Source organism: Setaria italica, chromosome VIII (assembly GCF_000263155.2).
Source record: "Setaria italica strain Yugu1 chromosome VIII, Setaria_italica_v2.0, whole genome shotgun sequence".
Taxonomy (NCBI): Eukaryota; Viridiplantae; Streptophyta; class Magnoliopsida; order Poales; family Poaceae; genus Setaria; species Setaria italica.
The window spans coordinates 2,237,377-2,248,746 of record NC_028457.1 but is presented as its reverse complement, the minus strand read 5'-3'; the positions used below and the strand labels follow the sequence as shown (position 1 = coordinate 2,248,746).

Genomic DNA, 11,370 nt, shown 5'->3' with positions numbered 1-11,370 from the left:
TCGACTTCCATTTCGCGATTACTGTTGTAATTTTGTGACTATCAGAGCCCGATTCAGTTGCCACTTTGGTTCTCAGTATGTACTAAGTAGCCTCTGTTTAGACTTTGGACTCTCGATCAAGATTGTACGATAACACAGCTATGCGATCAGATCAAAGTTTAGTGCTACTTTCTACGGCCCAGAGAAGGTATCAGACTGAAATTTTGCTGCACTAAAAATTGCATTAGGGCGAAATTAATGAGTAGCGCAACTAAGAAAGGAGAAGGATGTCTGGTCAATAGAACATAGGAACGCAAACTCTCTGAGACCAACATTAATTTCACTCTTGAATCACCTCATATTGGCATCGTCACCAACAGCAAAGAGAATGAAAACATTGCACAATTCGATCATTTGCTTTGTTTTTCGAAAGATAATTCGAGCATTTGCACCGACTTGATTTTGAATTAGTTCATGTACATACATGGTTCTTATAAAATAGTGAACATCAGTTCTGAGGGTGGGTATTGATGTGGCTGCTGCATATATCAGGGATGCGCCCAAATTAAACTTGATTCTAAACCAATGTGTTTATGGTGAGCACTACAGAATATGCAACTGTATTTGCATAGATGAGCACTAAACAGTTCTTGTTACATCAGCCGCTATCTATATCAAATGCACGCGCACGGTTTTCTAGTGCGGATGGAAGTTAGCTATATGCTTATGGTGCTCTTAGACATGCCTTACCTTATTAGGAAGTTTCCAGTAGAATGAATGACACAATCCTCATGTCATGCATGCATAGAGCATACAACAGCCTGCTAATAATAAGCTATCTAATGTCTCCGACCACGTTGCTTGAAAAGCTGTGCTCATCAACAACAGTTCTAATCATAGAAACTACTTATTAATATAATCGAATCCAACCAACCACCACTTAACTCTTCAATTGATAGCGGCTAAATGAGCTACTTCGAATCATGCATATATGAGGGTTCAACTACTGTACCAAATGTTAGCATGCATTCGTACTTGCATTTGTTTTATGATATGAAATTTGGTAAGGCATAAAGATTTCCCATCTGCTAGCAGCTCGATTCATGCATCACCTAATCCAATCATGTGCATTCTCCTTCTTTTAATCGTGCCATTATATAATTTCTCTTGTGCATTGTCTTGTGCAGATTTTCATGCCAATCATTGGTAGGAAAAATAGTGGGTGGGGACAGAGGAAAAGAAATAAAAAGGGCTTGATAGGAACAGCATAGATTAGTAAAGTACTTGATTTTTCAAGTGTAAAATGAAAGGGACATCTGTTCTGATCCCAGCTAACCCTGTTCTCTAATTGAAAAGGGTTCTATACGATTTGTTGGTGAATTGGTGATAACTGACAACGAATCTAGGTAGGATAGCATTTACATGCCAAAATTATCTCCTCCTTTGTGAACATCTGATGTGGAATCACACGATAGTGCAGTTCTCTTTAATTAGATTGGATATGCTATCCCTTGTGTATTTTTCACTACTGTAAACTACATCAGTTGAGTCATGTGACCACTAAAGTTCAGGTGTGGTGTGACTTTAGGAACCTACGGTGAAGTTTCTGGTTTACACTTTTGCAGAATCACACAATGCATGAAGTGTTTGCTTTCAGTTGTCGTCTAGCTTTTGTGCAAGAAGATGTTAAAACATATACAAATTATGTAAGCTAGCTTAGTCCAACACATCAGTATGACAGGTGACATATTAGCTAGCAAAACAAGCCCATCGATTGATTAGACTTAACACTGGACTCAGGAATTCAATATGTTAGCTCGCGTTTTGGATATGGATATTATTGGATTGGGGTGGGATTAGGTTTTGTTTGACAAGCCATGGATGTTGACTCATTAACAAGGGGGCGGCAGCGAGTAAATTAAATTAAAATCAGGAATCAAAAGGCTATACTGATGTTGTCTGTCCAGTTGGTTTTGTGATTACTTTCTTATTTTGCATAATTGTGCATCGAAACGAATGTTGGAGAACGATTGATATAAGACTCCTCAAACGGTAGACTTGTTTCTACAGGTTTAGGTTCAGATTATGCTTTCAATCAGTTCATTTTTTTATATGAATGGCTGATCTAGTTTAAATAATAAGCAAGCAACCTATTGTTTTTATATTTTTTTAATGCAAAGTGTATGTTGAGAGCAAGATAAGACTTAAACATCTACCATCGGGCCAGGATATGTTTATAAATAAAGATAGGACGGAGCACAAAGAAATGTTAAAGTATGGTTTGCTGTGTTCATACCCTCATGTAACATTGTTTGGCCTTTCGTGGCCTGGCCACATACCTTTCTGTTCTTATTTGCTGGTTTTTCTCCCTCTCCAGCTTTTGCAATGGAAGAGATCCTGCCTTTATTTTCAAAACAGAAAAAAATTGTTCACTGTGTACATCTATGACTAGAATATTTATTCTATCCAATAGGTTCACACATTTATTAGTCTGTACAATAATAAGGTAAGTGATCTTGTATTGATATCATAGATTGACAGACATGGTCAAAGTCTAAACGTGACGAAGATGGTGTCGAGTTGTTGAGTAGAAAACCAGTTGCTCCAAGAAATTATTTTGAAGCTAAACATATCACAACAGTTACTTTTCAGTAGCCAATATAGAATAGTGTTGTCTTCAATTCAGTGTGAAACTGTAACTCTTTCTGCGGCACCTAAAATTTGAAAATAAGTTTTTCTACCCATATCCATCCATCTACATGCGTTTCAAACTTTAGAACAAAAGAAGGCATGGAATAAAGAAAGATAAATTAGAGGGACTTGCTGGGGCCAACCAGAGTCAGTTCCAATGTGATAAGAGTGCAGCCTGGGATTCCTGTGGCTTCATATGGTTTTTAAAGGGAAAAAAGGGTCCTCCCCCCCCCCCCCCCCCCCCCCACCCCCCCACCCCCTCCCTCTCTCTCTCTCTCTCTCTCTGGATAGGGAAGAACAAAATCGCAGTACAAAAGTAGGCTATAAGGACAAGATTTTCCTCTGAACTGTAGGATTGGCACACCTATAGAAGCTGAAACTATTACACTGTCATATCAACAAGCTGCTTGTGAGCAAGAGCAACTCAGAACTGGAACGGTCAAGACTGCCTGCCCTTTCCATCTCTTTTCCAAGGCTTCCAAGTTATTTCGGTGTCTCCTGCGCTCTTCTTGCTTGTTTGCAGATCTCTCAATCCTGGTATGTTCGTTAATTTCAGTCCACCTTCTGTGCATGCATGTGTTTTCTGAGCTAGCGATGTGTAGCATCATGACCAGCCAATTTGATGTGTTTTTTGTGTTCTGAACTAGGTTGCTAGTTAATCAACAAGAAGCAGGAGGATTCGAAGTCGGATATATCACACAGGAGCTAGCTCCTCACAGGATGGGAGAGACTAGTAGTTCTAGTCATTCAAGGCAGGATCCTTGTGCTCTTGGCTATGGCTTCCATGGTGCCGTCGCCAGCGCCACTCCAAATTTCTTGTAAGAACCTCTCAATCTCTCATGTTCTGTTTGCCATCTCTATTTCCACCTTTTGCTGACCATGATTTATGCAAATGAAGGAGAACAAAGGATGAATGAGTGACCTTGCACTTAATTTAAATTAGTTTATTATGCAAATTTGCATGAGTTCCCGAATTTCTCCCTGGTTATCGTCTTCTGTCATATTGGTTGCCGGTTCCCCGTTCGTCATGCTTCCTGCCTCTACTTTTTTGGTCTACCTCTCTAATCGTTACTACCTGCCGTTTCACATGCTTGGTAGTGATCAAGAAGGAGCTACCTATTTTGGAGAGCTGGAAGAGGCTTTCATGCATCAGGTTGCCTCACTCAGAAGAACTCAAGCTGCAACCACCTCCGCAGCTCATCCCACGCGTAAGCAGCTCTCTCTCTCTCTCTCCCTCTCCCTCCCTCGCTCTCTCTCTCTCTCTCTCTCTCTCTCTGACCAAGACCAAGAAAGCACACAAACTTTTCTCCCTCTGGCTGGCCAAGGCCAAAAACATACAACCTTGTGAGCCACTTTTGCAATGGGTTAGGGCATTGTAGTCAAAAGCAACCATGCAGGAGCAGCAGGACTGCAAGAGTGGCAGTTGTGCAGCTGTGCTATGGTGTGACTCTGACTACCTTGTGATTCCTCTCTCTCTCTCTCTCTCTCTCTCTCTCTCTCTCTAGAGTGCAACAAGTTGATCTCCATGGTAGTACACCAGTACCACACTACCAACTCTCGCTGGCTCTCTACAGGCACAAGCTCAAAGAGAATAAGCTCCACTCACTTTCACTGCCACAGTGGCCCCCACTTTCCTATCTTCCCTTGTGATCCCAATGCTTCCTCTCAGTTGCTACTTGCTAGAGTACTCCAGATACATACATGTCTTGATCTCCTTCCTCCCCTATGATATCTTCTTGCAGCCTTTCCCACTGCTGCTCCTGCTGCAGCTGCAACGGCTACAGCTAGGCCACCTCCTACACTGGACATCTTCCCAGCTTGGCCTATGAGGTCTCTTCACACACCCAAGGTATGGACTAGCTACAAGTTGTAGAGTTATTTGTGCATCTAGCTGGTACAAGCAAGAACACAAGTTTGCAACTGCCTCCCATTTTTGCTTTTGCACGTTAGGAGGGCTCAAATTTGACGGCAGACAGCACAGAAGACTCGGAGAGCAGCAGCAAGAACAATAGCAACCACTCCTCAGACCAGCACGGAGCAGCACACAACATGGCGAGCCAGTTCGATCAAGGTTCACAGCAGCAGCAGGAGGAGATTCAGCACAAGGTAGGCATTTCTCTGTGTTGTCCATGGCCACATCTCACAGTTTTTTGATACATTTGTGCCTCTTGGATGTATTCTTTCTTTCTGCATCCATCTCTCCTTGCTCACCCTTATCATTGGAATGAAATGTAATGTTCCCTATCCTGGCCTCATGTCGCTGGCTAGCCCACAAAGGCCACAACTTCCAAGGTGCTCATGCAGCTAGCTATACATACTCCTATTGGTAGAAGAATACATTATTCCAGGGCATTTATGATTTTGCTGCTCCCAAGATCGCCAATCCCAACACGTTAGGTGAACCTTTTGGCCCCTAGGCCCCTATAGAAATAAGAAAAGCTTCTAGTTGCTCTCCTCTGATGCTTCTTGCCACTGGACTGGTGTTTTTTGTGTACCGCTAGTATTATTAGATGGAGAATATAATCACCTATCTCTGAAATTTTCAATTTGATTACCTTTCCTGTAGGATAGACTACATTTTCTACAAGAACTAGTCATTCTAGTTATTCGTCTAAGAATTGAAGAACTAGTCATTCTAGTTATTCTAGATCAACAATCTTTTGTGTTATAGGTGTGGATAAGTCCAGTAGAGGATATGTTAGGTTAGTGCATGATAGATCACGTACTGCCATTGGTGCTGCAATAGGAGACAAGTTGGCATTGCACAATATTATTGTCTGTAGCTTCCAAGATTGTGCCCTAATAGAAATGCACCAAATGATGCATAATTAATGGCAACTTCAGGTCAGTGGTGCTTTAGGTACTTTCTGGTCAAGTGATCATCTGCCAAGATAGATTGGTTGAAAGCATTGTATATTAACTGGATGATTCACACTTAACCAAAAGAAACTTTGCCAATTAGAGCGTGACAACAACATAAACAAAAAGCAAAACCAAGTTTTGTCTGTTGTCGGAGTGGGTGGCTTCCACCAAATGTACACTACTATTTTTTATTTCTGTTTAATGTAACTGGAATGTCGAGATCCTACTATATATTGTTTACACCATGGACACACATAGGCGGAACAGCATTATTGTTATTCCATTTCTCTCCTGTTGTGTAATTTTACTCTGATTTACCAATTTACATGTTGTGACTTGTCCAAGTCTACTTGGTATGCAGAACATGGCTACAAGTTCCACTACAAAGTCTGGAAAAACTCTTGATCCAAAGGTCAGGGTGCATATCCTTAGGGTGCTTCAGTTTACGATGTGTGTGAAGTATTTGAAAATCCTAGATAATGAGGTTTAGTTACCTTCTCTCCTTGTGTCAGCAGACAATCAGAAGGCTGGCTCAGAATCGTGAAGCTGCACGTAAAAGCCGACTGCGAAAGAAGGTGATGTTTTGAGCATCATCAGCTACTAGGAAACTTGAGTTTTTCAACAGTGACTTTTCCAGTTTCCCAAGTTTTTGACAGTTAATTTTGTCATTGTGGCATAGGCTTATATTCAGCAGCTTGAGAGCAGCAAGCTGAAGCTTGCTCAGATGGAACAGGACATGCAGCGAGCCCGTTCCCAGGTAAAATTTGTACTCTTGTGTTTTTACCTTTTCTGGCTACTACTGACCATCTGAATCAATGAAATCTGGACTGGTGTGTTTTTCTAGGGCCTCTTTCTTGGTGGAGCTCCAGGTGCAAACACCAGCTCAGGTGCATAATCTAATCCTCATTTCTAAACGTGCTCGTCAGTGTTTGTATACAGGGAGAGTATAATCTATGGTCGGCCATAGAGTATACTCCCCCATAGTTTATGATCCACTTGTCTGACTGGCAAGTGCCTTCCATGTCCAGGCGCCGCGATGTTCGACGTGGAGTACGCCCGGTGGCTGGATGACCACGCCCGGCGCATGGCAGAGCTGCACGGAGCCCTGCACGCGCATTTGCCGGATGGTGGCCTCAGAGCCATCGTCGACGACACCCTGACCCACCATGACGAGCTCTTCCAGCTCAAGGCTGTGGCAGTCAAGTCCGACGTGTTCCACCTCATCACCGGGGTGTGGACGACCCCCGCCGAGCGGTGCTTCCTCTGGATGGGTGGATTCAGGCCCTCCGATCTGCTCAAGGTATGAACTTATGTCTGACAACTGAATAAAGCACCTGATAACAAACTCATGCATGCATAGCTACATTCTCCTATGTTGGTAATCCGAAATAAGGTTGATTTTGTTACAGAACGCACCTGGCACAGATCACTTGACAGTTAGATATTACAGGAAAAGAAGTACATCAATCAGTTCAGTAGAGTAAAATTAACTCAAGTTAAATACAAGCTCATATGGTTTTCTTAATTTCGTTAAAAAACTTTTTCATGTTGCTGCAGACACTGCTGCCCCAGCTAGATCCCCTGACTGAACAGCAAGTGGTAGGCATCTGCAACCTTCAACAGTCATCACAGCAGGCAGAGGAAGCTCTCTCCCAGGGCCTGGAGCAGCTGCATCAGTCACTAGCTGACACGATGGCCGGTGGATCTTTGATTGATGACGCCAACATGAACTTCATGGGTCAAATGGCCCTTGCCCTTGGCAAGCTGTCCAACCTTGAAGGCTTTGTGATACAGGTTAAGAATATTTTCATCTATACCTCATCTATACTTCAATCTTGATCGTCAGGTCAGTGTTGTATATAGTACACTCAACTTTGTAGACGAGCAATTAACCACTTGGTAGGACTTATTGGAATAAAAAATGTCACAGCGATACATCCAGGACATCTTTATTTCTGGTCATGCCTGTATCATATTAAACCTCATCAGTTTCAGCACTAGTTGTGCCAAAAAATAAGCAACTGATTGTTCCAAAAAAAATAAGCAACTGTCCCTTTTGGACATTGTCAAGTTTCAATGCTTTGGACTTTGCAGATAACTCATATCTAAATATATTATGCCATCACCATGTATAAATGTGCAAGTCTCATGTCTGCATGGTAGAGAAAAATGACTCGTCAACTAAGCATGTAATGATATCCTTTTGGAATGCATCTGTATATTGTTCCTGCGAAGCATGCTAAAGTTACATGTGTAATTTTCAGGCTGATAACTTGAGGCAACAGACTCTTCATCAGATGCACAGGATTCTGACAGTTCGACAGGCAGCTCGATGTTTCTTGGCCATTGGCGAGTACCACAACCGCCTTCGTGCCTTAAGCTCCCTCTGGGCTTCTCGGCCTCGAGAGTAAGCATCATGCAGTTCCTATGACAGTTCCCCCATCTTCAGTTGACTTAAGAAAGAAGTACCCAACCTCTAGTTGTTGAAGGTAGTATTCAGGAATGATTGGATAAATTCAAGTACACATTAGTATAAGAGTGAACCAGGGCTTCTGTACAGGCAATGATAAAATAATGTGACCTACTAATCAGCAGGGAATGGACCTCCCTCCTACCAGCAATCAAAAGTCAGCAAGCAACTATAACAAAACATAGAGCCCATACTTCCTTAAAAAAAGGACCATGCTATGCCACATTTTGGTTACTTTCTCAAGATGTTTCGCCAACTAACTAAATTGTATATAACTCTAAAATAATTATCTGAAAAGCTATAGCATACTTTTTTCAAGATGCTTCCCTGATCTATTTGTTATTGATGGTGCATGTATTGCCTGCAGGATACTAGTGCCAGATGAAGGCAATTGTGGAGAGATAAGCATTGCGGCACAATCATCCCAAAGTCAATTTTCAGCCTTCTGAATCAGACATGTCGTGGAACTAACCTTCAGCTAAAGAGCAAGGGAAAAACGACTTGGAATAGAAGTTTTGGATGCCAGCAATATCTGAGAGCCACAGAAGAAACCTAGGAAATGAAGGAAGCTTGCGAAAAGGAGTATTTCTGGATTTCTTGTGGAAAACAGTAATAGTGTTTCTAAAAAAGCGTGGAACTTGTACAAACAATTTCCAGGAGGTGAAATTGTTTAGTTCACTGTGGAGTGAGAAGGGGAGGGAAAAAGAACAGCTAGAATCTCCAGTACTGTGCATTCTTCTGGTTCTGTCCAGTCTAAATTCCCAAACATGCTCTTCCTAGTTAATGAAAGAATTTATTCAGCAATTCTGATGATGATCACTGGTTAGAGCATTACTACACAACTAGCACCAGACTATGTTGAATTGGATGGTTGAGTGAACTAGTAACGTGTATGACTATACTAGATATACGTAAGACGAAGTAATACAATATCTAAATTAAATTTGGTTATTATACTGTGATCTTTGTCTGTATCCACCTATTTAGTTGCATAAAGAAAAATCAAGATAAATAGATAATGTCAGCTTGCAGTCAATTATCAGGGCAAGAAAATTTGCCTTGCAGACCTGGTATAAATTCATATACTATTTTTAAAAGTTGAACATTACTTCCAAAATAAATAAAAAAGATTGCAGAGCCACTCCAAGACACCAGCATGCTGTGATCGGAAGGGCTGACTCACAGGGGCTCTATAACAAATACATAGGGAGTAGGGAGCATTCATAGAGTTAAAAGCTGATAGTTCTCTCATGTGCAAATGATTTCCATGTACATTGTATTATTTGAAATCAGGAATGTTACAATCTTACACAATGAGCCCAAACAAATATGCCACTTTATGATGTTTTAAACGGGCTTTAAATCACTGATGAAAATGTTATCACTTACAACTAATTTCCCTTTTTCTGAGCAACTCGATGCTTGGACCACTCTTCCAAGGTTTTCCGGTGAAGAGCATTCATTTTTATCTTTCTTCTTTCACGTATGATATTCTCAGCATCTTTCCAAGTTTCAGCGACACCCAGTGCTACTAGAATTGCACACACGACACAAGCACTTCTTCCATGACCTAATGTGTCCATCACAAAGGAAAAGGGTAACAGTTAATATAGTGCCCAAACACAAGGAAGTGCAACTATGCACATAAAAGGAACATCGAGAGTTCAAGACAGAAGCATGAAATTAATTTTCCGCATAAGTTGAATGTATAGCAAGAGATAAATTACTACTAACCAAATGCACAATGGACATAAACAGGTTTCCCCTTGGATCTCTTTTCACAAGCCCAGCGTGCAGCGAGTTCGATTTGGGATGGCGTTGGAGCTCTTGTATCCCAAGTTGCAAGACAAAGATACTCATCTTTCGGGACAAAGGAACTTCTTGGCAGCTCACAAGTGCAATCTATGACAGAGGGGTTTCCAGGGGGCAGATGCTTCAGCAGAAATGGCCATCCTCCCAGATACAGCCCTTCCACGATCTTGTCATGCACAGACTCCTTCCTCATGAATCTCTTAACCATCGCATATGTCCGAGCAAGCATCAAGAAGGGACCAAACAGTATAATTGACCAACAAGGAAATCTTCCCACTGAGTTCTTCCCCAAGATCCAAGGTAGGTTGACAGCATCATGAGATGCAAAAGTGACGATGCAAGCAACAATGCCGGTGAATAGGAAAGGAAGCGTAGCAATTCTCATGCCCAGCTCCCACAAGCTAACAGATGTGACAAGAAAAGCTGTTGCAGCGATGCCAGTCACCTTGGATATCCCCATTGTTATGTTCTATGATTAAGACAGCTCCTTCTGCATTATCAGGTGAAACCTGCATCAAAATTTTCAATTTGACTTAGCAGTGAAATTTGAGTTCCATGAGGGAAAACACCTGTGCATTGTGGCGTAGAGATTATTAATTCTGGAAAGCAACACATGTCAAGCATGCAAGTAGCTCGCTGGCGTGCAAAAAGAAAAACTTTTATACAGACATTTTTGGAATCTAAGTCCAAACATCTGGTACAAATGCTGCAATAACAATCCCCAGCAATTTAAACATCACGTAACAGCTTCATACTATACTAGCATCCTAAATCAGAGCAACACAGACGAAAAAAGCAAATCCCACAAACTCAAGACTGATCTAAACATTTCAAATCAACCTCAATTCGCTCATTGACCAAGGCAGCGGTGTAAGAATGCTGATGAGGGTGGGGAAATCAAATTAACACAAAATGCGTGTTTGGTTGCCTGAATTCTGAAATGCCATCCGTGCCAGTTTCAGAGAATGAACGGGTCATAGAAATCCCACCATTGTAGCGCACGACAAACCGGCGATCTGAATGGAGCCAATGAGCAAGGATCCATCCGATCCAAAGACTATACAAATCTAATTGAAATACTGATAAGACTATTCGTGAAAATTGAAACACGTCCGTATCGATTCGATCTGAACGAAGAGAGAGCTCACAGGTTCGCGCGCGATGGAATGGAAGGGGAGATAAAGAGCAGTTTCCCGGGATTACCTCGGCAGCCAGGCGAGAGGCGGGGGGCGGTGAGCGGCCGAAGCGCAGAGGAATAGGAAGCGGGAGGAGATGCGGTGGCCGTGCCCGTGGAGGGAAGGGGTCCCCTCCGCCCTCCGTTGGTAGTTGGCTCCCGGCATCGTCGGGGTCGGGGACGGAGACGTGCTGCTTCCAAGGAAATTGTTTATCCTCTCTCCTTTCGGGCCTGATCGGGTGGGCCGTAGTTAGCGCATACCATTGGGCCCAATCAATAATACAGCATTTAAGCCAGCCCACCCGCTCAACTTGGGTGCTTGGCCCATTTAGTCCACCGCTGTCGTCTCCATAAAAAGAAAAACTCTTCGCAAAAGAAAATT

General features: G+C 42.3%; 2 protein-coding genes across 5 annotated transcripts; one reads left to right on the top strand and one right to left on the bottom strand.

Annotated features, from left to right (window-relative positions):
* Positions 1 to 2,931: 2,931 nt before the first annotated feature.
* On the top strand, positions 2,932 to 8,821 carry LOC101755908 (transcription factor TGAL4). Its single transcript, XM_004978643.2, has 13 exons — positions 2,932 to 3,207; positions 3,318 to 3,488; positions 3,769 to 3,878; positions 4,413 to 4,519; positions 4,621 to 4,776; positions 5,894 to 5,944; positions 6,048 to 6,107; positions 6,212 to 6,289; positions 6,377 to 6,419; positions 6,561 to 6,832; positions 7,090 to 7,326; positions 7,797 to 7,939; positions 8,370 to 8,821. The coding sequence occupies exons 2-13, from the start codon at positions 3,391 to 3,393 to the stop codon at positions 8,449 to 8,451; spliced, it is 1,437 nt and encodes a 478-aa protein (XP_004978700.1). The 5' UTR covers positions 2,932 to 3,207; positions 3,318 to 3,390; the 3' UTR covers positions 8,452 to 8,821.
* On the bottom strand, positions 6,898 to 11,156 carry LOC101756575. 4 transcript variants are annotated; one of them, XM_004978645.3, is made up of 4 exons: positions 11,018 to 11,156; positions 9,737 to 10,323; positions 9,392 to 9,572; positions 6,898 to 7,497 (listed from the first exon to the last, which is right to left on the bottom strand). In XM_004978645.3, exons 2-3 carry the CDS (start codon positions 10,272 to 10,274, stop codon positions 9,394 to 9,396), a joined length of 717 nt encoding a protein of 238 aa, XP_004978702.1. In that variant the 5' UTR covers positions 10,275 to 10,323; positions 11,018 to 11,156; the 3' UTR covers positions 6,898 to 7,497; positions 9,392 to 9,393. The 4 variants fall into 4 exon arrangements, with proteins under 4 accessions (XP_004978702.1, XP_012704098.1, XP_022685132.1 ...); XM_012848644.2 differs by lacking the exon at positions 6,898 to 7,497 and adding an exon at positions 7,820 to 7,957; XM_022829397.1 differs by lacking the exon at positions 6,898 to 7,497 and adding an exon at positions 7,992 to 8,008.
* Between the last annotated feature and the right edge of the window lie 214 nt (positions 11,157 to 11,370).